We start from the raw sequence: 27,823 nt of genomic DNA, 5'->3' as shown, positions 1-27,823 counted from the left end.
AGTATTGTAACTAGTTACTTTACTTAGTTACCAAAAAAAGTAATTTAGTTACTGTAATTAGTTACTTTGTAACTAGTTACCCCCAACACTGGTCATGGTCTGATATTTGTGACAGCACGGAGTGAGTTTACCCGCCATTCATCACATATTTGTGGCAGCACAGTGAAATCTGACCAGCAGTTTGTAACGTATTGGTAAAAAAAAAAAAACAGGATCTGACACTGCTGTTGTCACAAACACTACATATAGTTGTAGAATACTTGCATCGAACCAAGCTGGGCCAATGAGGCTATGCAAAATTACTCCTGAAGTTCACCTTCAAGCAAAAAATGATTACAGGCTGCAGTTGTAAAAAAACATTTTTTTATGAAGGTTATTACACAAGGTGCGTGCATTGAACATATTCATAACTGAATTATCGCATTTAATCACTTCTGAGTGAAGCAAATCTCTACAATGAGAGCAAATGTTTTTCTTCGCAAGAAATCCTAAGGTTTCCATATATCCGTAGCCATAGTTTCTTCCATAGAAAAAATAAAGGGACACAGCAAGGTGCCTGCTACTCAGTCAAGGAAGGATTCAAGGTCAATCATTATTTGTGTTTTCTTTTGTCATGTTTACGAATGAGATTAAGAATCTGTTTTCCGGTCACCAGTCTGTCTTGGTCTTGATGCTTTCTCTGCTCTAGTCTTTTTTGCTCAAGGAGATAAGGGGAGTTGAGTAGTTGGGGTGGAAGAAGTGACCCAGTGGGCTGCACTCTTTTCACCAAGTCCCAGAATAAATTCTTGTTGTTTTTATTAATAAACGTAATAGCAGTTCCTCGGTTGCCAAGTCTTCCTGCTCTTCCAATCTGCACACAAATACAAAAAAAGTAAAGAAACTTTATAATCCGAGTAGAGTTTTTGTTACCTGCTCACTACCAAAACGGAATAATGTATTCTACTAAAGAGAATATGTCTAAATCAAAATACTTTTGTGAGAAGGTTTACATTATATATACATACACTATACTGTATGTACATTATACATACTAGCAAATGTGTGCTGTTTTTAAAACAGGCAAGGCATGTGTGGGGAAAGTGGAGTAAAGAGAGGGTGGGAGGTTACAGGTAAAGTGACAAGGGGGTACATTAAGGCACAGAGTTAAGACCAGGGGGATGTGCAGAGGTGAAGGGGGTTGGGTGCTATAAGTAGGTGTGATGATGACTATAGTAAGGCATGCTGAACTGTTACTCCTTCCTGAACAGCCTGGTGTGGTGTTAGAAGTTCAGGCTGCGAGGGTGGTGGGAGTGCATGTAGGCACAATGGGTAGGGGAATATACAGTTCTGGCGTTATAATAAAAGGGCCCAAAAGCACAAAAAGCAGGGGATGGATGGGGTTAGGCGAGCAGGTGTGGTGGGGAGAGCCTGGGAGGGGTGGGATTAGGTGTGGTGGGTGGTGAGCACTGTGGGTTTAGAGTGGAGAAATATGTAGGCACAGTATCTTTCTAACTACTCCTACAGCCACCAGGTATGCAGAGCAGGTACTTGGCAGTTTCGGGGAGAGGGGCCCACAGTGCATCCTCCAACTGTCTCTCCACCCTGTGACTGTGCTCCAGCTTGCAGTCTCCATACAAGTCAGCAAAGCAAGCACTTCAGCTTCTCCAGCATACTTTTACAGTTAACAAGGGGTAGACGTCTCAGCACTGCCCTATCACTTACTAGCAACTGCTAGGCCGGGGAGGAAGCAGAGGTGACAGAGCATCGGCCCCATTGTGTGTGTGCAGGGATGCTGGGAAGAGGCAGCAGAACTCTGGAAACTCTGGCAGCAGCTCCGGCTCCAAGCATGGGCTTGAGATTGCCAACAGCAGAGGAAGCCAGAGGCAGGTACTGTCGGAGGTGGAGTTGTCAGGAGATAGCTACGCATAGGTCCCTGGAGGTGACCAGAGGAAAGGGCAGGCAACAAAAGTGGGAAGGTTAACAGCTGACTTTACAGTGGCTGTGGATGGCTTTTAGAGAAAGCACAATGGCATGTGTGTATTCAGCTTTCTGCTGGGGCTGAGTTGGTAGGGTCATGGATATGGTAGAAACAGGTTACAGTGGAGCAGAAAAGGTAGGGAAGATGAGACCGGAAGAACTTGCTACATGGGGCAGAATTCCTAATGGCAAAAATCAAAGCAAAGCGTGCTCCCAGCACATCAAATGGGCTCTCAACGAGAGCTCTGAGTCTCGTACTAACAATCGGGATCTGGGACTTCTCACCTTTGATTGGCTATAACAGGTTCTCTCGAATATATGTTTACAAGCTTCTCAGAAGTGTATTGTGGAAGTATAGGGTTGTAAAAGAAAGGTGTATCATTACTGTTTAGGCAGGTCCTGCATGTGCTAGAAAACTGTAAATACAATGTGGAAGCATAAAATTACATACAAAATCAACGGGGTTGCCGGGCATCCTGGACTTTCTGGTTGCTATCAGTGTTGGGGACAGTTATTTCTCCTCGAGTTGATCACTTGGCACACGTGCTATATTCCCATTTTGCAATGCATGCCTCATGTACCTATGCTGTTCTACTGACCATTGTTGCTTGTTTATTTATACCTTTTATGTTCTCCTAAATTTGACATGTTTGATTTGTTGGCGATTGTTACCCTTGTTTTTGAAAACTTAATAAAAATTATTGCAAACGAAAATTACATACAAACATCTTCGCTTACAGCAAAATTTATTAAGTGGAACTCCATTTTTGTTGTTTAAAAAAAACTCTCCAAGCCGACTATATACATTGGAAGGATTTAGAAAAAATTGGATTTTTGACTTACCGTAAAATCCTTTTCTCTGAAGTTCATTGACGGACACAGCTTCTGGTATTCTTAACTATGGAGTTATACTGCCCCCCTACAGGAGTAGAATACTAGGCAGAAAATAATTCTGGCTCCTTCCTGGGGACTGTAAACAGGTTGAGTAAAACCCCTGAAAACGTTCCGCTATCGGAGCCGGGACAATCACCCCTTGAAGCAAAAGATCTTGCACTGCCCCAAAGAGGGCCTTTAAGTGCACCGGGGACAGTCGCATGTTGGAAGGAAAGAAACTTTCCAGAGGGCGACCATGAAATTCGATCCTGTATCCGGATTGTAAGACTTCGTGGACCCACTTATGTACCAAGGAAGTCCACGGGCCTGGGAACCAGCGAAGACGTCTCCCCACCCCAGATACGGGTTAGGGCACACCTTCATGCTGAAGGAGCCTTGTCTGCAGGTCTTGAAAAGCCGGCTCCTGACTTGCCAGACCAAGTTTGCTTGGATCCACCAGATGAGGCCCCAAAAGGCTTTGATCCCTTTTCAGTCGATCCTGAGGCATGAAAAAAAAAAAAAAAAAAAAAAAAAAAAAAAAAAACTTATGAGCCGAAAAAGGAGGGCTCACATCTGCGATGAGGGTCCTTGCCCTTAGTAACCTGTGAAAGAAAAGTACTCCCCCCCCCCCCCCCCCCCGTGAGACCCTTAATGTCATCCAGGGTGGCTCCAAACAGGCAATCTCCTTAAAAAGGAAGATCATTCAAGGTCTTTTTGGAAGTCTGGTCGGCAGACCAGCATTTTAGCCAAAGGACATGCCGAAGGATCACTGCTGAAAACAGAGAGCCGGGCCACTAGGGGAGGTACATCCAAAGATGCAGCACAGATAAACTGCAGCCCCTGACCAGCTGGTCCACCAGCTCAGCAAAGGCAGGTGAGAGCTGTTCTCCTTCCAGGTCTTGGCGTAAAAGCTTAGTCCACTCAGGCAGAGTTTGCGACACCAGAGCAATGGTGAACACCGGCCTCAATGCCGAGACCGCCAGGGGGAACATATTGCGGGCCACAGCCTCCGCTTTTTTGTCAACCGGGTCCTCCAAGGCCGGAGACTCTTCAACCGGAATCATGGTTGCTTTGTTTACCCTGGAAACCGGAGGGTCCACCACTGGTGTAACAGACCACTTTTTAAAAAAGGGGCTCTTAACAGGGGTATTGCCAAGCAAACTGCTTAGGGACCCCAAGGGGACACTTTGGTTGTCCTCACTCTTTTGTGACAATTCTGTCAAATTAGGCAGGGAAAGGGGAACGCCTTTTGCCGCTCTGGGTGGTGCGTCAAAGGGAACCTGCGCCCCTGTCGAAATTAAAGCTGCATCCCCCATCTTTAGAGGCGCCTTTTTGTGCGTGGTTGCAGATGTGGAGGAATCATCCTCACTATCTGAGCATTAAGGGCACGTGGTTGCAGACCCATCAGGGTGATCCACATCCACGGCGGCCGAATCAGATTCAGGATCTGATGAGACAGGGGAAGGCAGGGAGCACTTTTTGCTAGACTGTCGCCCGAAAAGCCACCTCCCCCTGAGACATAAGGGACTCCAGGGCCGTGGTCAGTGCATGGATGGATGGTCGGCACTCGGAGGGCAACGCAGCCTCAGAGAGGGGATCAAGTGGAGAGATGGGCGCCAAAGACTCCATTAGCCACCAGGGGGACCCACAGAATAAGTGTAAAAACACAGCTAAGGGACACCCCCACCACACTTGCAGCACCACCCGGTCACCAGCTACAAGCACCAAACGACCCTCAGCAGAGAGGGAGAGGAACCCACCAGACTCACCACCCGCAGAACCAGGCACCGCTAGTCACCAGGAGAATCTGCACTGCACGTATGGCGTTCAGGAAGTGAAAAGTATCCAAAAGTCAGCACTAGGGGGATGAGGAGGGGCTTCCACTATGGGCTACAAGAAAATGGCAGCACCACGAGGCTCTCGGGGACCCAGGAGGTATCCCCAGCCACAAGACAGGCACAAGCCAATCGTCCAGTCGCTGGAGGCACACCCCCCTTCCCCCATCGCCAGCATGGAGCCCGGCCCCCACCCCAGGGGGTGTCTAGACCACCCATACAGACCCCGCATTAGTGGAGGGGGGGGACAGGTGAGGGGGGTGCCAGGAAGGAGGAGAACCCGGGGTCTGGCCCTCCCATGTAGGGGCCAGTGTCCACCCAAAAACCCTCCAGGAAAAAAATCCAGAAGCAAAACATTTTCTATCTAAAAGATTTTGCCAGGAGCAAAGATCCCAGCAAGGAACTAGTTCCTTACTTCTGACTAGGCAGAAAAAAAACTGAGTGGCTATAGCAGAGACAGGGTGTTTACCCCCTGGGACTGCCCATGGATGTAGCCAGAATTATTTTCTGCCTAGTGTCCTACTCCTGTAAGGGGCAGGATAACCCAATGGTTAAGAATACCAGAAGCTGTGTCCGTCAATGAACGAAAGAGAAATATACATAGTCACAGATTCTTACTAGCTTCTGTTTTGTCAGTTTTTCTCAGTGTTGTAAAAAGAGAAATCCTACATCCCAACAATACTGCAGATGTACACTTTTAAAAACATGAAAAGGTACACTGCAGTTAACCTGAAACTAGAGCTGGGGTTGCCTAAAAACTCAACTACAATGCAGAATTCTTAAAAAAAGCACTGTTTCAATCAGATGAGCAAGCAATGGGATTTTCAGAGGTGTTCACTGTTGAGCTTTAATTCAAATATCAGCGCTTCATCTCGGCTTGCCTATGTGAAAAGAAGTGGCTTTTTTAAAAATGGTAAAAGTCCAGGGAACACTTTGATTCTTGCAATATTACTATAGAAAATAGCTGTAGCGCTAAATACATGACAAACAACTAATGTCCATATCCAAAAGGAAAGACAACATCAGAGAGAGTGTCCAAGTGTTCATATAATGAAAATCTTCTGCAAATGGTAGAGGAACCGTCACCAGCACCCAATCGTGTAGCCTCTTACCAGACTATAATGACCGTCATTACTAGGGTCAAGATAAGGGAGGAACTCCTATATGTAACCGGTATGATCGTAGGATTCTCCCAACGGTCACCTCATGGTTCCCTTCTAAATACCAGACAAAGACATGTTAAAATATGATATGCAGGCATTCAACATCCATACCGCCGGTTTGATAACCAACAAGATGCCTGCCGCGTCCTCCACCAATGTATACGTCACACGTCGTTGGCTCCTCCCTACGCATTTCGTCATCAGCTACACCCCCCGACGTCGTCAGCTGATGACGAGGCTACACGATTGGTGCTGGTGATGGTTTCTCTACCATTTGCATCAGATTTTCATTATATGAACACTTGGATTTTGTCTTGAACACTCTCTGATTTTGTCTTTCCTTTTGGATATGGACATTAGTTGTTTGTCACGTATTTAGCTCTACACCTATTTTCTATTGCTTTATTAATCCGATAATTAGGATCTTGTGTTGGCTGCTTATACATACGTTTGTGGGATTGAATTGAGGTTGGCGCAGTATATTACTATATCTTGCAATATTACTGTAGCAGCCCGTTATGTAGGCTGCCAAGATACTGAGACCCCCTATAGTTTTACAGTTTTATAGCTGCATTTCACAATGGCAACTCTTCAATAAACAACGACAGGTCCACTTTAAAGGATAAGTTCACTTTTTAAACAAAAAAATAATAAATGCACATTTTTTTGTAGGTATTTTTGTTTCTGGAGCCTCTAAAGCATTGCATCAACGATCAACAGACTTCTGGTGCCAGGCAGGTTTTCTGCAGATCTCTCAGTGTATCTGTGTGCCCGTACATCCCATAAGGGCAAGCAGATACAATCTGACAAGAAGAGAGAACAAACTACCACAGTGCTGTGGTAGTTCATGAAAAACTACAAGCCAACAGCCACAAAGGCTGCCAGACCTTGTCGTTTTCCATTCACAGAACACTATGATTGAAGGACGTGGCCTAGCAAGCGGAGACCCGCTCGGCCAGATTTTTTAAAAAATTATGACAGCTAGCGGGGGAAGATCCCGGTTAGCTGTCAGACTGGGAAACCAGGGGGTGCGGGGGCCGGTCTGTTCATAACATGTTACACCCTGAATATGGGTGTAACATGTAACATGTTACGAAAGGTGAACTTATCCTTTTAGGGTGAAAAAGCATGATATTTAAAAATTTGATAGATTTACCTGATGGACATATTCATCCATACTTGAAGGCATGTCAAAATTCACCACCAATTTCACATTTACTAAATCCAGACCTCTGCCTAGGACTCCAGTGCTGACAACAACATCATACTCTCCCTGGAGCAATCCCTATACAAAGTGACATATATGAATTATTGAAAAGAGCAGTTGCATAGCAGTGAAATAATGAGGCATTTGAAAAAAAAACGGTAAAGACAATGTACATAACGCTGGCTCAATATTTAAACAATTGCTTGTACTAAACATAGCAGTGGCTGGAAACAAACACAATTAATACTTACCTGTCCCACTGCCTGCGCTGGTAACCATGGCTTGGTTGCAAAGCTACCACTGCCATAAAAAGGTTCTGCATCTGACATATTTGGGAGAATTAGGTGTCTAGTTCCCTCTGCAGTTCTTCCTGCTGACCATCTACATTACTACAGGGCATTGTAAAGATGTAAGTTTGGCGAAAGAACCACAGCACTTTGCAGGGGACTAGGCAACCAACTCACAGGGAAGTGCAGCGAACACAGAAGATCCTTTGGCAGTGGTAGAGAGCGAAGACCAGTACACAGACAGCGGAATTGGTATGTATTAAAGTGTATGTAAAGACAAATCTTTTTACACTTTAGACAGACTGTAGAAGAATTAGAACCTCTGTCAGGTTTTATAGCTGCCTGTTTCTCTTGCTGGTAAGATTAAACCTCCCTATTGGTTTTGGTGGTTATGGTCTCTAGTGCAGAAAGTAGTGGCAAATTTATTGGAACAATAGAGGAGAGGAAACGTTCAAATACGTGAACCTGTTCTAAGAGAGGTTATCACTTTTGAAATTTGGAAAGATCTCCTCATGCTTGGCCTTATACTATTTTATGTTTGGAATAGACCTCCAAAAAAAGTAGAGAGCCATAGAAATTTATTGGCTTTATTAGTTTTCATTTTTAAGCCTTATGTTTTATTTTCATCCAGTAAATCTGTTGATTTAAAAAGAACAAGCTCTCTTCCAGATGTATCAGATTACAGGGATGACACAAACCATTTAACACTGACAGGAATGCTTACAATGATCAGAGTAGGGGCCCTCTAATACAGGAGGTGTGTTACTGGCCAGATCACCAGGTGAAAACCAAGGGGAAATAAAGCCTAAGTAGCCACCACATGTAATGATTGTAAACTTTAAAGTATAACAAAAAGGCAAAACTTTTTTTTTTTTAGTTTTGGATAGAGTGGAGAGGGATTAGAACCTGTCAGTTTTTATTGCTGTCTGTGTAATGGTTAAGGAGCTTTAGCCTCTCTATTTGTCCTGGTTACCGGTATCGTTGAAAGTGAAAGTAAAGGAAATCCCAAATTTTGGGTTGTCCCCAAAAAAGTCATAGAGGAAAACTTTTCCACTAGTTCTAATGACCTGGGGCTCCCCAAGGAATCGCCTTCATTTGCAGGGATTTCCTCTCACTTCCTGTATGGCTACAGGAAGTGAAGGGAAATCTCTGCAATGGGACAAAGAGGGCAAAAAAAAAAAAAATCTGGCAGGGGTTATAACCCCCCCCCCCCCCTGATCTATCCAGGCATTGGACAAATGTAGATATATACTTGGACAAAGATTTAAAAAAAAAAAAATTATGGGAAGACCTGATGGACCACTAGTTTTTTTTTTTCTGTTGTAACGCTTTTTGTTCCCATGTTTACAAAGACTAACTAAACTGCGAACTTTTACAGGCACTACTACTTTTTAACTTTTGTTCGACTACAACAGAGTTGCTTTAACCACTTGAGCTTTTACATTTGCCCACCTCTATAGACCAGAGCAGAGCAATTTTTACATTTATGCAATGGGCCTGTTTATTTGGCATTAACTTTGTAATTACCTAAAGTCGTTAAAAGCAGAACATTTTTTACCTTAAAGCATTCCCTGCATTAATGTAAAACATGCCCCCGTGGTTTTATCACCCCCCCCCCTCATCCCCTATCCCCCTCATTATGATTAGTGAAGCACTTTAAGCATGAAATGCGCTAACATTGTGTTCCCTACTTGTTGAGCTGTGAGGTCATGTATTTTGCATTGAAATAATACACTTTGTTGGATTTCTTGAAGTGGAGTGCGGTCAACCTTTTTGCGATTTGTGGATGGACTGATGGCTGTTAACCGGACCTGCATCCAGCTGTACAGCATAGGGGTTAATGTTGTGGCCTGACCTGGAGCAGTGAATATGTATCCTATGATTGACTTAGATTCCCCCCTTATACTTACTTGAGTCCTATCTCAATCCAGCGCTGTGCCCGAATGCAACAGCGATGCGCTTTTCCTTTCTTGATAGGAACGAGTAGGAGTAGCAGAAGCCATTAGCTCCTGCTGATGTCAATCAAATCCTGTAACGATGTTACTTTGTATCTCTCTATCCTACCTTTTTTTATACACTGTGTCAGACAGTCTTCTTTTAGCTAGGTTCACCCTTCCACTCCATGCATCTGAAAGCCAAGAGCATTTACAGGTGCAGGAAATTGCATGGTGCAAAAGCACCATAAAATTGCCTTCCAGGGAAGGCACTTTTTTCCTGCATGAAACACAGGCATAGCAGTCTATTCAAAGAAATGTTTTGGACATGGTTTAGCATGCTCAGGGTCCACAATTCGTTAAAACACTGCTATTTGGCCACACCCACTGCCCCTGCTCCCTCGGTGCCATACAGATTGTGAACACTAAACATGGCCATGCGCCTCTAATGCCTTCTGCGTGCAGCAACATAAAGGATAATAAATGGCGAACTCAACAACAAATGTTAAAGTATTTTAATAAACAGTCCTCTTCATGTACATCCTTATAGCCCTTTATATAGCACCTTCTACGATAGCCAGTAGCCTGGCTTCAACTTTGGGCAGACACACACACACACACACCAAAAGGTGTGCTTGCTTCATGGAATAAGTAGGGACTATATTAATAGAGGAATTAGGCTGGGTTCACACTGATGCAAATTGGATGCAGATTTCCCTGCATCCAGAGCTGCTGTTCGAAATCATGGGGCCCCGTACAGCCTACCTTACAGGGCCCTTACCCGAAAACATAAAATTACATTTTTGTTAAAAATGCAATGGTCACAATGCTGTTTTGCAGCCATGTCAAAAATGATATCATTTTTTTATACTTTTTTGAATTGCTGAATGGTAATTTTACATTGCGACACTGCGCTGCAACTGTGAGCCAAGTGTTTGGTTTGCCGTTGCAGAGCGGCCCCATTGAACTCAATGGGGAATTTTATAGGTGGTGCTGCCTGTCAAACTCTGCAGCCTGCACACAGCTGTGTAGTAAAACATTGAAGCCACAGCTTGTATACAGCCCTGTCTGACTGTGTTGTTAGCATTCGGGTGTGCAGCCAGGGATAGTGGTAAATCCATGGCCCAGCTACCCATGTGAAAGAGTCCTTAGGCCGAATTCACACTGTTCATTTCCTAAACGTGTGATAAAGTGCACAGGAAACGCACGCTTTGCAAGCATTTTAGAAATGCACTGCAATTTTGCATAGTGCTTGTGGTGCCATGGTAATGGCACCCCAAAAACAGTTAGCAGACTTACGTTTTGTCATGTGGCAAACCTAAAGCAGGATGCCTGAAAATGTTCTAGAGCTTCTATGGTGCATTTGTCAAATGTAGGGCTGGCCATTTAAATAAATAGCCTGCCTTATGTGTGAAAAACAAGCTAAATAAAAAAAATACGTGGAGGAACATGCATTTCCACTACGCTGAGTATAAATGGGACCTCAGGGGTGCCATATAGAAATGGCTGGTGCAGAAATGTCTGTCAGGTGGGGGAGGGGTATTTACTGGCCCCTAGCTCCAGCACTACAGTGGTAGCCAGTGTCTACCTGCAGCTGGCACCTGGCCCATTTGCCCCCTCTTTCTTTCTGCAGCTTCATTCCCACTCACACCCTTCCAGCAGAATTACTACTCCATTCAGGCCCTGCAGCCACTGCAGTTACAGTGCACACACAGCATGGTGTGGAGGTCGGTAGAGAAGAGCTCAGGACTCAGCGAGGAGGTGGAGCAGGCAAAGAGCTTCTTACCTCCTCGATCTTTCTTCTTTGCGATAGATAACATTGCCGTTCATGGGGGGGGAGGGGGAATTTCAGGAGCCGGCAGTATAAAGATTTCATAGCAAAGGCAGAGAGAGATTCTGCAGCTGTCCCTGACACACACAGAAAGAGGGGGCTCCACAGCAGTCACAAGGCAGTACACCCGTCTCTCCTCTCCTGCAGGTGCTCAGGCCTTCTGAAGTGAGATAGCTAGGGCCCAGTACAGGAGGGCCGGTTGTACTGGCTTATCAGCGACCCTGCCCGCATCCAATTTGCATGACAGGAGATTGTGACAGGCTCCCAATGGAGCCAGTTCACATAGCTCCGGAGCGGCCGTGGTCCGCATTGGAAAAGGGTCCTGTGCGTCTTTGGCTCCATTTCAGGTGCGAATTCAGGCAACAATTCGGACCTAAATCGCACTTGATTGGTGAACAGGGATGCACCGGACCCCCTGCTGTGACCCACGGCCACATCAGTGTGAACTTAGCCTTAGAAAAACACACACACGCATTTCAAATGTAAGGAAATTATCAATCAACTGCAGTTCTGCCACATCCTATGAAGTCCACAAAACTCCTGTAATACAGAAAACCCCAAGCCAAGGTGTACATTATATGTAAATCTTGACTGCCATATAAAGTAGGAAAATCCAAGAGTCTCCTTGTATCCCACAATTCAAAGGTCACCATAAGATAGAGATAAGAATAGGTTACCTAAACTACAATAAAAAGTACGCTTCTAGACCTAGTTTACCTTTAGTATTTTCATTCTTTCAGACTGGGATTTATCAGAATGGAAGGAAACACACTCTAGTTCTGTAATCTTATGCACAGCTTCACTCAGGAGATCTGCTCCCATTCGACAATCAACAAATACCAGGACAGGGGGTTGAAATAGCTTGGAATCCTAGGAGAAGGAGGAGAGACATAAGCACAAATAACTGAAGCATAGTATGCGTTCAAAACATATGCATGTGAAAATTTATTAGTGCAACTGCATAATATTTAGAAATTACACAAATGTTTTTTATAACATAACATTTGTCCATTGGTTAAGGATCTTCATGAAAAAAAAATGAAGAATGGAAAACCTTTCTGTGATATATATTTGCATAGTATATCGGCAGCCATTGGCACAACTCTTTCCATAAACAAGCCCACCCAGCTCCTCTTTTTGGAGAGCAGAAAATGGGTTAGCAGTTCTCAAGTTTTTTTTTGTATGTTTTCACACAAATAATGTTTGCATACAGTTAATGCACCATTTGAGTTCTTAAAACAGTTAAACATTTATATATAAATCCACAAAACATACGCAATAAGCATTAGTTACTTACATTTAGTATTTCAAAGAGTTTCTTTTTCTTTGAAGGCTCTTCCACCCACAGTACAATCTGACGCACATTAGGACATGGTTGGTTCTTCTCACCAACAGTAATTCGCACAGGATCCCTTAAAAGCTGCTGGGCAAAGGTTTCAATGCTGGCAGGAATGGTGGCTGAAACTAGGATTGTTTGATGATCCTGTGCAGCTTGTTCAATAATCTCAAGCACTTGTTGCTGGAATCCCATTTTTAGCATTGTATCTGCCTGGGAATGGAAGACAGATTAGTAAATCTATCCCAAGTTGAATAAAATCAAGCCCCATTTTACATACAGAGCTCAATTCATTAAAGAATATCTCATGAGATAACTGAATCACGTGACACATGTTCTCCAATTATCTCATTAGATGCTGAAAATGTCTATTTAAGAACACATTAGGAGTTATTTACCTCACAAACCAAAAACATGAGGTGAATAACTCCTAAAACAGCGTTAAAGTCAATTTACTAAGGAAATAAATAAATGCATGAGTTAAAGTGTTTATAAAGCCACTTTGTGTACTTAAAGAGGTTATAAACCCATACAATTTATTTTTTTTTTTTTTGCAACCTGTAAGAGAAACACATAATGAGCTAGTATGCATCGCATACTAGCTCATTATGAAATACTTACATTAGAACGAGCCCCCCGCCGTGCCGCCCGCTTACCTCTATGACGGGCGACATGTCCAGTCGCCCGTCTTCCGGGATCGCGGCATCCGGCCATCTGATTGGCCGGAGCCGCGGTGACGTCACGCACGCGCGTGGGAGCCGACAGTCACGGCACGGGACTCTGAAGAAACGGCACCAGCGGCCATTCCTTCAGAGCGCATGCGCCAGTGACGTCACTGGCTGCATGTAAGGTAAATATCTCCTAAACGGTACATGTTTAGGAGATATTTACAGTACCTATAGGTAAGCCTTATTATAGGCTTACCTATAGGTAAAAGTGTCAGAGGAGGGTTTACTTCCTCTTTAACAGATTCCCTTATGTTCCATGAAGTTATGTGCCCAGCGTATGTTCTATTTAAAAAATATGTAAAATATGTGTATTTAAGAGCGCCGTTCAGCGCTCACCTGACTGCCCACGCTCTCCTCTCCCAATTTGGCAACTACAGCGAGAGGGGCCCCCGCTGACGTCAGCCAAAAGGAGGCGAGGAGAGCGGGGGGCAGTCACATGAGTGCCGCTCTGAAATAAGGTATACAGCTACATATTTTTGATATAGAAGATACGCTGGGCACAAATCTTTATGGAACATAGGGGACTCTATGTGCCAAGCGTATGTTCTATATAAAAAATATGTAGCTGTAACCTTATTTCAGAGTGCCGCTCGGTGCTCACGTGACTGCCCACTCCTCTCCTCCCGGCTGATGTCAGCGGGGAATTCTCAGCCCCTCCTGCTGTAGTTATCAGATCCGGAAAAAGAAGCAGAGGGCGGTCATGTGAGGGCCAAGCAGTGCTCTGAAATATTAAGTTTACAGCTACATATTTTTGATAAAGAACATACACTGGGCACATAACTTAAGTAAACACAGTCATTTTAGCAGCAGGAGGGAAGTGTGGGGGGGGGGGGGGGGCACTGACACTAGCTGACAAGGAGGGGGGGGGGGGGGTAAAGGACAGGACAGAGAAGAGACAGCAGGATGACGGAGGCATGTAAACTGACCACTGTATCAGGGCTCAGCAGCCATGATAAACAGTCAGTTTACAGAGAGGATGACAGCACCAGGCAGGATCAGTCAGGTATTTTAGATGATAGAAAGGGCCAAATCACACAGCACAAACACTGTGCTGTTATTCATGCTTTAAAGGAACTGGATCTTTATATTTTTTTTATTTTTAGGGTTGCAATCACTTTAAGTAGTGGTCCAGGTATGAGATATTTAAGGAATGTAAAAATATAATAGGCAATTTGGAGTAGTCTTTTTTGGATCAGTTTCTTATTAGTAATGCATAGAAACCTACATATGGAAAAACAGAACCATTGGGGCTGATTTACTTAAAGTATAACTAAAGGCAAAACTTTATTTTTTTTTTTTTTTTGATTTTGGAAAAGTGGAGATGGATTAGCACCTGTCAGGTTTTTATTGCTTCATATGCCCCCATTAGGTAGATTCACCCTCTATTTGTCCTAATTACCATTATCATTGAAAGTGAAAGAAAATCCCAAATTTTGGGTTGTCCCCAGAAAAGTAATAGAGGGGAAACCTTCCAATGGGGACACTAGCTCTAGGGACCTGGGGGGCTCCAAGGGATTCTTATAATTTGCAGAAATTTTCTCTTACTGGCTATGGGACAGAAGTGGAGGGAAATCTCCCCAATGACAAAGTGGTCATTTTTTTATTGGTTTAAAAAAAACAGTATATACATCCAATCCTAGTCCAGCCACCCTTTTTCTTTTCTATTAATACGTATGCTGCACTGACTTGTGAGTTGGTATATTTCTATGGTTAAAATCATTTTACCTCTTTATTAGCAATAAAAATGCTTTACTGTATCCATCCCACTGGATATCATGTCATCAGATAAATTGTCAAATGGTTTTATGAGTAAAATACCTCACATTTTGATGTAAAAAACTCATGCTTTATTTTAGTAGTGTTTTTTTTTTTTGAATTGCAAAAAATCTATGTTATTTTATCTCAATAACTCTTTGTGAATTGAGTCCACAGTATCAATCAGTTCTCATTTTTATTTTCCAGAATCAATATTTGTATACCAATTATACACAGTATACTGTAAACTGTGGAACCCACATTGACAGGTTTTGTGATTCAGGTTTTTATTACTCAGAGCAGTTCTGGTGTCACCACTTCTGTACAACAGATGCCACCTTAATGAAGTTCCAGTACTGTGCCCTTCTAAACTAATATCCAAAAGTCCAACACAGACAAGCCGCTCAGGTGAGGCTATAGATCGGGTGCGAGTCGGATCCGCAGTCCAGGCAACACTCCAAGCAAAAAGATGGTGACCGCACTCCAATATAAATAGAAGCAGCGGAGAATGGTAAATAATTACAAAACTACATGCTCCTTGCTGGAAACGCAAAAAAATTTTATGTTGATTATTCCTTGGCCAACACAAGGAGATGTGACAAATTGGTTTTAGTATGCCGATTGGGTTGTGGCTGCAGGTGAGAGGCATTTCCAGCAAGGAGCATGTAGTTTTGTAATTATTTACCATTCTCAGCTGCTGCGTCTCTTTATTAGGGGTCTCTCCACTTGGCATTTTGTATGGTTACGAGTAAGCGATCATAGTGTCGTGAAAGGCGTCAACCTATGTACCTGTCCTGTGTCAGTCATGTATGGAACTTGTGGTGATGAATAACATTTCTATGCTTCTATTTATATTGAAGTGCGGTCACCATCTTTTTGCTCAGAGTGTTGCTTAAACTAATATCCAACCTTGGGAATATCTCAGAAACATGCCAATCAACTTTGCCCTTCTAGAACCAGGTTTCGCATGAACCAATTTTATGTGTACATTTAATTCTCCTGCGTTTTTTCCTAATGATTTAATGGCACTGTAAAGTATATTATGGCATAACTATCCATCCTTGTGATATGGGACACGAGATTGTATTTTATATATTTTTTTGTTTACCAATGTATATAAAATGCATCTTAAACCACTTGAAGACCAGGCCTTTTTTTTCTAGTTTAAAGTAAAAATCTGTATTTTTTTGCTAGAAAATTTCTTCGAACCCTCAAACATTATATATATATATATATATATATTTTTTTTTTTTTTTCTTTAGCAGAGACCCTTGAGAATAAAATGGTGGGTTTTGCAATTTTTAATGTCACACAGTATTTGACGCATATGCCCATTGACTAAGCACCATACCCATTTCCAGAACTTTCCAGAACAACATGGGAGGCAAGTGTAGTAAATCTGGTCCCTTTTGGCTTTACAGCCGGTTCCCTACTGTGCATGCGTGAATCATGCTGCACTTTTTTAACTGGCTTGGCAGTGGAAGAAGGAGTAGGGGGGCTAAACTTCAGAGGGACCTCGCCGCAGCGCAGTCTCATGGAAGTGGGGAGGGGTACCTGTTTTTCCCTGTCCCTCCTGAAAGGTTCCAAATGTGGGGGGGGAGGAAGCAGATAGGTGGAGCTTCCACTTTTGGGTGGAACTTCGCTTTAAATAATTATTGCTACTAGCTAGTCTAAAGCTGACTTTAGGCAGTTTGTTTTTATTTTTTTTTTCAACCCAGAGGCCTGAAAGAAAAAAAAAAACAAAACACAGGATTCCTCCATCCATCCACACAAATGAGGTAGATGGAAGGATCCCCTACCCTGCCAGGACATTCTGGCAGTGGGACTCGCAGCTGGCGCAAAACACTGATCAGTGGATGCATTTGCTGATCAAGAAAGGTTTTCCAACATTCTCCTTCTACAGAAATCAATCACACAAAAAACTTATTTTGAGCAAAGACAGCCACAAACACTGATCAAAATTTGGCCCATCCCTGCTGAACAAGACGAGTTTGGATCTGTCTACAGCCTGCTCAACTTACGTTGGAGCAGGATTGCAAAAAATGAGGAAGAAGTTCCATTCATATTTTATTATTATACAATAAAATTCTCACTTACCTCATCCACTATAAGAATCTTTAGCTTCGCAAGGTTTACAGAATCTTGTTTAAGTATTTCCAAAAGCCTTCCAGGAGTTGCTATAATGATCTAAAAAAAAAAAAAAAAAAAAAAAAAAAAACACACACACGCACACACGTAAAAGGTTAGGAATACAATGATAGGTAAGCAACATAAAACTCTGGGCACAGTATAAATGGTATTTTGCAATAATAGACCGTTGTGATATTTTCAAGCTAAAATATCTAGTAGGTTGCCAATGGCCTCTGTTTGTGGAAATAGTAATTACTTGTCGAAGGTCTTCCAAGTCAATGACCAGAAATAAATATGCAGATCAGGACTTCACTTGCTGTATTCTTCTTCTGGGTCAGTGACTTCCAAAGCACTAAAAATCAGTTGAAAGTCAAGGGAAATGCCTGCATACAATACAAACTCAAAGTAGGAACTGAATTTAAAAATGACTGACTATGTTTATTGAAGATATACAGAAAGCAAATACATTTCAGAAATCTATGTCCTCTTTTTGCGGGCTGAAAGGTTATTACAATTAATTAACCTGCAGCTGCAGTAATGTCTCTGTAGACAGAAAAATGACAGTGATAAAAGAGAGAAGGGATTCACTGCATCTTCAAAGAATCAGTCCTTGAAGGTACTAAGGTTGTAGACAGCATAGAGAGGTTGGAGGTTGAAGCCCCTGTATTCCTCTGAATACAGGGGTCTTTATTAGCACACGTGCACAACCTCAACGGAAAAATAAAGTGGTTGTAAAGGCTGAAGGTTTTTCTTACCTTCATGCATTCTATGCATGAAGGTAAAAAACCTTCCGCGTGCTGTGCCCCCTCCCCCCCAACAGCCCCTCCTAATACTCACCTGAGCCCCCTCTCAATCAAGAAATGTGCACAGGAGCCTCAGCTGTCCCAGGTCTATCTTCCCATTGGCTGAGACAGCAGTGGGAGCCATTCTCCCACTGCTGTCAATTAGAGCCAGTGAGCCAATGAGGAAATAGCCATTGCATTATGGGTCTTATGGACGCATAGAGTAGGGCTCTGGGGGGGGGGGGGGGCACGTACCAGAGTCCCCATAGCAAACGGCTTGCTATTGTAGGTCACTGGTCAAGAGAAGGTAGCCAGGAGCGCCGACTAGGGACCCAAAAAAAAACAGGATCGGGCCGCTCTGTGCAAAACCATTGCACAGAGCAGATAAGTATAACATATTTGGTATATTTTAAAAAGAAAAAAAATAACCTTTAATATCACTTTAGTGAACATTTTATAATAAACAGAAACTTATTTTTGGCTTTTATCTTAGGAGCATGGTGCAGGCTTTGACAACTGAGAGAATTTAATAATTTTACTGAAAAAAGCATGAGGTCTCAAATACTCTATCTATATACTGTATGTGCTCCTCTACAGCAGCTCTACTGCTCAGTTTGGTAAGATATGCTGTATATTTGTGTGTAATGAGTAATGATGTGCTCAGGCAAGTTCAGATCCTAGTCTGCTTCCTGACGACAGGCTCTCACAAGTGTGTTCAGTCACCTATACTGGGCCAATATTCTGCAGCCAAAGCTTTCGCTGCGGGCTGTGGAATGCCTCAGGAGCTTATGATTGGCCCAGTACAATGACAACTTCCTGGTGGGCTCATTCAGGTGGGTTCAGACTATGATCCAAACAGTCCTGAGCTCATCCCTAATATTAAGCTGCAAAGTCCTGCCCTTTTTTCCTAAAGCTCCACCCATATCAGCTTTAAAAAAAGCAAAAAATGCAACAAAATTAGATATTAAAGTGGTTCTAAAGGCAGAAGGTTTTTACCCTAATGCATTCTATGCATTAAGATAAAAAAACCTTCTGTGTACAGAAGTCCCCCCTTACCTGAGCCTGATCTTCCTCTAGCAATGTGCATGAGAGCCTTAGCTGTCCGGGGACTCTCCCTCTCATTGGCTGAGACAGCAGCGGGCGCCATTGGCTTACACTCCTGCAGTCAAAGTCAGTGAGCCAAAGAGGAGGGAGAGGGGGCAGGGCTGAGCCGCAGCTCTGTGTCTGATTGGACACAGAGCAGCAGCTCAGGAGTAAGTCTGCTCTGGTGCCCCCATAGCAAGCTCCTTGCTGTGGGGGCAATCAGCAGTAAGGAGGGGCCAGGAGAGCTGGCGAGGGACTCGAGAAGAGGAGGATCGGGTCTGCTCGGTGTAAAACCAGGTATAACAGGTTTGTTATTTTTAAACAAAAATAAAAAAGACAAGACTTTAAAGAATAATTTGCAAATGCATTCCAGTTTTACCCCAGCTGTTTTATGGCATGATTGTTTCTTTGTTGTGTATATTATATTTAATATATGACAACAACATTTTAAAAAGGTTTTCTTATGGATACATAGAATGAATATTTATTTTGGATGTATGGATTATCGGGTTGGATTACCTGCACATTTTGCTTCAGTCGGTAGACCTGAGGTGGTAATGGCATCCCTCCAACAAGCAAAGCAGTCTTCATCTGGGGGATTTTAAACATTAGCTCCTGGGCCTGTTTCTCAATCTGCACAGAAAGCTCTCTGGTCGGAGTCAAAATCAAAGCAACTGGAGCATCTTTCTAACAAAGGAAAACAAAAGAATTTATTTATACAGTGACAATGAACTCCCTAGCACATCATAGAGTACATAGACCGTTCACATGTAAGTATATATACATAGTCAAAACTTTTAGTATTGTTTTGGATAGAGTTTGGAAGGTTCAAGCTGATCAGATTATTTTTTATGTCCCATTGGGGAGATTTCACTTCCTGTCCCAAAAACGCAATAGAAAATGAAAGGAAAACTCTACATGGTGAGGGAATATTCCCTCTTAGACAGTTGTTAGCAGAACAGGCATCCCCATTCGAACATTTGTCGTAACCTCCTGTTTTGGTAAGAAACCTAAAATCTTCAATTTCCTATAAATATGTTTATCTCTGTGACAATGGTCATAAGGGCAAATAGAGAGAGTGAATCTACCCAGTGTGTCACAGACAACAATAAAAACTAATGAAAGTACGAAAACAAATATTCAAGAGTACAAGGTTTTCAATAATAGGTTACATTATTAGGAGAAAAGAGCCAACGCATTTCGAGGCCCCTCACCAGGGCTTATGAATTTCGACATGTCCTTTGTGACATTTACTAACACTGGCTTAAAGAGGAACTTCAGTCAAGGCTCATACATTTTACAAAAAAAAAAAAACACAACATACTTATATGATTGTTTATGACAGTGGTCTCCAAACTGTGGCCTTGCCTTTATCTTGACCTTGGAGCACTATTCCACCAACTGGCACCATCAATGGGGCACTATTCTTCTCATTGATAACAATGGGGCACTGTTCCTCCCATTAAAACCAATGATGTGCTGGGGCATTTCCTACTCCCACCAGCCACAGTCAGCCACCCCCCCCAAGCCTGAAAAACAACAAACACGCCCTACATTTTGAAAACTTGGCAACCCCTTGTTTAGGACATCCATTTTGTTAATAAAAAGGGTGTGGCTTTCCCGGTCTTAATTATGTTATTACAGCAATTACCCCTTTTCTAACAATGGACATTTTACCAGGGGTAATTGAAGCCAGGGCCCGTCTGTTCCAGGGGATACAATTGCTTCTCTGTCCTTCATGCACAAAATTCACGCACCTCTTGGATATGCCTGCACATTCACACGCCAGGGCCATGCCAGCATACTGCCATCCTGTCTCCTCCCTTCTTCGCCTGAAGACTCCTGGGTTTTGTGACTAGGATATCCCAGGAGTCAAAGGGATTAAAGTCCCTACATCATTCGCCTAGGCAAATAAAGTAGGAAGACTAAAAATAGTAAAAAAAAGGTATTTGTACATGAGAAATGTAATTTTAAAACCACTGGTATTAGAAGAGGGGGGAGAGGAATCCAATACAAGTTAGTTTAAAAGAGACTGAAGATCTGCTTTACCATTCCTTCTGAAACTGTTCCAAGCAGTAAATCACAGTGCAGATGTATTTGGTGTCTGCTTACCAAAGTCTGTTCAAGCACAGTTAAAATTCTCCAGCCCCGATGAAGAAGAATGTGTTTAGCTGCTAAAACCCAATTGATTTTTTTCTGCTATGAATCAACTTAATCATTAAAAACCTTGGACATTTGTTTGGCACTCACTGGACTGTATGTTTCTGGATTCTCAGCGCAATTCCTTCCCCGTTTCTAAAGGGTGTCTTCTTTTTATAGGAGTGCTGCTGAAATGAAGCCAGTGTGCCCAGTAACAATTTCAGTGGCCCTATCAAAAAATCTGAATCCAGCGCCCCATTTGTTCCTAGGTTTTGACAATAGGTTCTAGGGCTGAACGATAGTCGATGTGATATCGACTATCGTTCTGCGGGCGTGGGTGATATTCATATCGCCGAAGACACGATATTTAGTACAGGGAGAAGGAGGACTCACAGTGTTGGCAGCCGACACATCCGTTTTGCTTTCGGCTGTGATCGGAACTTCAGCCCGATGCAATCCAGCCCTCCCAGCTCTGCCTCTAGTCTCCAGCCAACCATTACTTCGCCCTGCTCCGCCCATTGTCTCTCCTGGCTGCATCGGGGGTGCGCACGGGGGCGGGATCAGGCTGTAATATTTTGTAAATGGATTCAATGGAGAGACAATGGGCGGAGTAATGGTCGGCTGGAGACTAGAGGCAGAGCTGGGAGGGCTGGATTGCATCGGGCTGGAGGGGCGGAGTTCCGATCACAGCCGAAAGCAAGGGGAAACAGATATCGACACAACACCGGATATTGGTCCGGGGGGGGGGGGGGGTCGGGTGTGTGTGTTCCCCGGCTACACTCCGGGCACAGCACTATCACCAGGTGAGATCAGGGGAGGGATGGAGGTGATCAGCTGACACCGGGCACACCGCACACACATCGCTTCCTTCCAGCTGTGCAGTGTCATGTAAGCTGAGCGCTGATTGGCTGAAGCAGCGTCTTCCTCAGTGCGGCCTGTCTCCTCCCCTGTGATATGTGTCTCCCAGTGATAGCACGTGACTGTGGAGAAATATCGCAATATATATATATATATATATATATATATATATATATATATATATATAGTTGAAAACCAAATATTGCAATGTACTTTTTTTCCTAATATCGTGCAGCCCTAATATGTTCTGATCTTACTCCATCAAAAAAAAAAAAAAAAACACAACATGGCTACACTACCGGTAACAGTATTTCCAATAATCTTCCAGGTCAGCTACCTAAGAAGAGATTGGCTCCACCTTTAACAGGAAACAAAAACCAGTAAGAGGTTAAAAAGCCCCTCTTTTCCCCTCAGTTGTTCTAAGTAAAGAACCTCCCCCAATGTACACAATGGGTATAGTTAGGTAAAATGCAAAAACATTTCAAAAATCATCACTTTAAACCAAAAACATCTGGAAGGGAATATGGACACTGTCCTGGAAGATTCTTGAAAATACCATCACCAATAAGTGGAACAATGGTTTACCCAAATTATCTTCCAGGACAGCTACTTCCTTCCGAAGCACAAGTCCTGGCTGGACAACATTTCCAAGAGGTAGTGCTTCTTGAAAGCATGTCTTGAGATCCATACTGCAGTCTTAGAGATGTCTAACTGTAACGCTCCTGCGTTTCATGTATGGTGTGGATTTTCAGCTGCAGAAATATTCCACTTCAGTAGTCATGTAAGAGAGATGCTGAGATACCATTCCCAACCTCAATGACTCATGTGTGGAAGGTCTTAATTTAGCTACTAAATACACACACTCAACAAGCTGGTTCCTAGAGTGACTTTATGTATGTAGTAACACAGTGATGAAGATTTAAGAGACAGGTTGAGTGGAGGTGGTAGGTGACAGACACTTGAAGGTAAGACAGTAGCAGATGGATGCAGGTAGGTTTAGCAATCATGTATGGTAGCAGATGACAGAGTAGCAGGTGGACATACAAGAGAGATCAACCCAGTGCAGGAATAAGTAGCAGTAGTCTTAAGAGCTAGCAATCTAGATATGCAGATGTGATAAATAGTCTTTACTATGCAGAGCTAGATAGTGTAAGCTTAGTATAAGTTTATAGAGGGTTCCCCTGCGGGGTACTTATCACTAATAGCAATACAGCCGAAGGTTGGTTTAGGAGGAGCGGATGATCCGGAAGCGAGATGCAGGGATCAGCGCAGCGAGGTTCCGTCAGCGAGGTATGCTTGCAAGCACGAAAGCTTCAAGCCAAGTTAGCATCCAGGTAAGGGTGTTTGAACGAACACATGTGAGTGAGAACCGGCGATTTAAATAGCCATCTAGTCCGGCGCTGAGTGATGACAGCTTCAGTCTTAAAGGTGTATGCGCACCTTTCCAAAAGAGAATGGTGGGGCGCATACACTTGTGAAAAGAGTAATTTAGGGTACCAAAGGTACCGGAACATTAAACTAACCTTTCTTCCCACAAAGGAACTGCCCTCTTTGTTCCAGATGCGGCCATTGACTTTGAGAAGTGAACTCCAATTCTAGTAAGTAGGAACTGACAAGGACTAAAGAAAGCAGAAATAATAGTAATCCATCAGGCCATGGTACTCTAGGAAGCACCTAGCCCTGGAAGGGACGACTATATAAGACTAGAAGTTGGATAGATCTTTGTCAAACTAAATTTCCAGAAAACCCTAAAGGGCCACCACCTGTATCCTAAAGTGATTGTTTTTTAAAAAAAAAAAACAAATTTTACAAACATTTTATACTTACCTCCTTTGTGTGCAGTTGGTTTTGCAGAGAGCAGCCTGGATTCTCCACTTCTCGGGTTCCTTGTTGCTGCTCCTAGCCTCTCCCTCCTGTTGAGTGCCCTCATAGCAAGCAGCTTGCTATGGAGGCACCCAAGCCGAGCTGCAGTTTCGTGTGTCCATTCATACACAGAGTTACCATTCGGCCTTACCCCCTCTCTCTCCTGATTGGCTTTGATTGACAGCCGCGGGAGCTAATGGCGCCCCAGCTGTGTCTTAGCCAATAAGGAGAGAGAGTCCCAGGCGGTGGGGCTCAGGTAAGTATTAGGGGGTGCTGGGGAGGCTGCTATACACAAAATTTTTTTTTTTAGAATGCATCAGGATAAAAAACCTGGCTTTACAACTCCTTTAGGGTTAATGAGTAACAAACCCTTTTTTAAAGCAGTTCAAAAGGCAGAGTTTTTTTTTACCTTAATGCATGCTCTGCAATAAGGTAAAAAAAACGTAATGTGTGCAGCTCACCCCACCAGCCCCTCTTCCTACATTCCTGAGCCCCATCTCAATCCAACATTTTGCCCAAGAGCAGCGGCTCTCTCCCTTCTCACAGGACAGACTAATAGCAGCAGGAGCCACTGGCTCCTGCTGCTATCAATCAAATCCTGTGATAAGGGAGTGGGGCCGAGCCACACTTTCTGTGTCTACCGACACAGGCAACGCAGCTTTGCACCGAGCCTGCAGGTGTGTCACAATAGTAAGTGGCTTTCTATGAAGGCACACCGAGAAGAGGAGGAACTAAAAGCACCCATGGGGGACCGAAGAAGAGGAACATGGCTTCTCTGTGCAAAACCATTGTACAGGGCAGGCAAGTATAACGTTATTTTTAAAAATTTTACCCTTTACAGTCACTTTAACTCCTTTCTGGAGTTAATCCAGAACTATAGGAAATAAATCTGAATGTATGGAAATTCTTTTTTGCGAGGAATAAAAATGTCTTCCAAACTTAAGTGTAGTTTCCTGGTATTCACTTTACAGCTAAGAAGAAAGGCGTTAATACCCTTTCCGAACATCCTCCTTTCTCTAGAATTCTCCAGCCAGCCTCCAAGCCATCGGTGGTAGAGCCAGGAATTCAGATGCTACAACAGTCTCAGTGATAAATCCAGAAAAATTCTGCAGAATCCAGGGAGAGCTGACTGCCAGAGACTTCAGAGTGGAGACTCAGCTCCTTTTTCGACCTGTAAGGCGATCAACATTATTGATTGCTCATGGGTGATCTTTCTGATCATTAGGGGTAGCAAAGAGCTACTCTAAACCTGAACCCTACCCCCCTCCTCACACTTAAAAGCATTTCAAATCTACATACCAGCCTTATACCTGTCTAACATATATAAATTATCCATGTAGATTCATGCCGTCATTTCTTGGTCTGTGCAGATAGTCTATAGTAGAATAAATCTTCACATTCCAGTGTCAGATATTTCTGGTTCTTTGAAACATAAGGCATGCCACATGGCACTGCACAGATCATTACATGACCTCTGTCTATAGGCTAAAGACTGACACCTCCTGTGAAGAAACTATGTATCCCACAATCCCTGGGACTACCCTTCTAGTGCTGGTGCAGGTGAAAACTAAATGATAATTAGATGAAATTAGATTAGGTGAAAGCAATTATCAGAGTTTACCATGCTGGAAAATATGTGTTTGTTTCATAAAATATTTTAGATCTACACAAGGTTGGTTGCCCTTCTGGTGAAACAGGGACAGGGTTGGTGGATCCATGGTTGGACATAGGGGAATCAATTAGCCCTGACACAGCAAACTGCAGTTACCACATGAAAATCCACTGTCACAAGGTAAGGCAAATAAACGACAACTGAAAAAGTGTACAATCCAAGCACATCAATTTCATGAAGCAAACCCTCACACATGGACATCATAAAAACCCTTATGAAAACGGCAAGTTCCAATCCTGTTATTAGCAGGATATATTTTTCATACAAAGCTATCTATATGAATCAGAAGGCTTAAAGCAGTAATAAACCCAAAAGTAAACATTTATTATATTGCAGCTCACCAATTCTTAGGCTACATTCACATCTGAAGAGACAAGAACTCACTGCTCATGGTGGTGTAATTGCCTGATGACTAACACCGGTGCATGCCCCGGCTCGCCCCTGTGGAAACTTGATAAAGGAAAAGGAATTGGCAGCACTCCAGGTTGAGTCAAAATCCAGATTTATTGACTGGACATCCAAATATGACAATCGTGACAAGGTGACAGAAAAAAACCCTTCGGTAAGCAACGTGACCAAGAACACAGGCACACCGGGATCCAGTCACCTGAGGGAGGAAGGGGGGGGGGCAGACTGACAGACAATCACATTTATCAGAGCCAAGGGAAACAAAACAAACATGACAAAGTTTACTCTTGGATTGTCGGAAACAGAAAACAACTGAGGATAAGAGGGAGGGCCTTTTTAATCTTATTGGTTTGTGTTTCCTGTTGAAGGTGGAGCCAAGTAGAAATGGTCTCGAGCGTGTTTGGGATTCCACCTGCCTGATCCCGCCAGGAAGCCGACACTGCACACGGTTATTTACAGGCAGTGAGAAATTTCCTGGTCCGCAGCTGCACAGATAGTGAAATGTCTCACTGCCTGTGATTAACCTTGTGCAGTGTCAGATTCCTGGCGGGATCGGGCAGGTGAGATCCCAAACACACCCAAGCCCATCTCTACTCTCAAGTAGCTGTCCTGGAAGATGATTTGGGGAAAAAAAAAGTTTGCATACACTTAAAACCCTGTTCCTGAGGTAGCTTGCCATCTAACATTCCTATCACAGTCACACTGACATAAACACACACTCAGCATGATGGCACAATAAGTTACCCTTACACAAGTAGGTAATATTAGAACTACCTGTCTGAGACAGTGGATGATGGCCGGAAGAAGGAAAGCTACTGTTTTTCCTGAGCCAGTGTCTGCGCTTGCCAAAATATCGCGCCCCATCAGTCCAACAGGGATCATTTGCATTTGGATCGGAGTGGGAACTTCATATCCGGCTCTTTTTAAATTTGCATAGAGTGCAGAGGAAAAGCCTAAATGTTCAAACTCTATAATAGGTTTGCACACCTCATGACCTTGCACAGATAAGCCAAGCTGTTGTCTTAGGTGGTCAATCTGATCCTGCCCCAGCTGGGCTATAAAATCATGTTCAGTGTAGGAGTAACAGGGATCAAGGTGGTTAGCTGTAGAGGATGAAGACTCAGTGGACATATATGGATGAGGTATAAAATTAGATACAGTATATATTTGACCCTGTCCTGCATCAGTACTTGCTATGGCCTGGTACTCCGATGGACCGGCAGTGTTCTGGGTTATGCACTTCTGAGCTTGTAATATGTCCCTTGCTTTGCACTCCAAGCTGCAAACATCATGCTCTGTCGGATCACATATGTATTCTCCATATCGCCCACATACAACACACACTGGTTCTCCAAAAACGGGCCAACGCTGAAGTTTGCTGAAGGATTTGATTGGTTCATCTTCTAGGACACCTGGATCCGCAGGGGATGGCTCAGAAACACAAGAGGGGGAAAAGAGAGCATCTAAAGAGAGGGATGGTGCTGAAAGGGGACAACTGGGCACCACAGCTGGTGGATCAGGAGAAAATACAGAGGGACCAACTTCACTGGGGGCAGATGCTGAAATACTGCCCTTCCCTGAGGAAGTGAGGGAAAGAGGATACAGTGGAAGAGCAGAAGAGCTGGGCACTGAGGGTTGTTCAGAAGAGGCAGATGCTGACCCAATGCCATCCTCTGAGGAAGTATGGGAAGGAGGGGGCTCTGGAAAAGCAGAAGAGCTGGTCACTGAAGGGTGGCTAGAAGAGGCAAATGCTGACCCAATGCCATCCCCTGAGGAAGTGAGTGAAGGAGGGGGCACTGGAGGAGCAGAAGAGCTGGTCACTGAAGGGTGGTTAGAAGAGGCAAATGCTGACACAATGCCACCCCCTGAGGAAGTGAATGAAGGAGGGGGCACTGGAGGAGCAGAAGAGCTGGTCACTGAGGGGTGGTTAGAAGAGGCAAATGCTGACACAATGCCATCCCCTGAGGAAGTGAGAGGAGGAGG

At 43.6% G+C, this 27,823-nt stretch overlaps 1 protein-coding gene across 1 annotated transcript; it reads right to left on the bottom strand.

The window, feature by feature from the left end:
• Positions 1-356: 356 nt before the first annotated feature.
• On the bottom strand, positions 357-27,606 carry DDX59 (DEAD-box helicase 59; the record flags this gene model as incomplete). Its single annotated transcript, XM_082266330.1, has 8 exons — positions 357-850; positions 6,984-7,112; positions 11,804-11,956; positions 12,384-12,635; positions 17,003-17,092; positions 19,420-19,587; positions 26,615-27,540; positions 27,597-27,606. 8 exons carry the CDS (start codon positions 27,604-27,606, stop codon positions 593-595), a joined length of 1,986 nt encoding a protein of 661 aa, XP_082122456.1. The 3' UTR covers positions 357-592.
• Positions 27,607-27,823: the final 217 nt, after the last annotated feature.

The sequence above is a fragment of the Pelophylax lessonae genome (assembly GCF_965119305.1).
Source record: "Pelophylax lessonae genome assembly, chromosome: 8".
In the NCBI taxonomy this organism is placed as follows: domain Eukaryota; kingdom Metazoa; phylum Chordata; class Amphibia; order Anura; family Ranidae; genus Pelophylax; species Pelophylax lessonae.
This window is presented reverse-complemented; position numbering and strand designations above follow the sequence as displayed.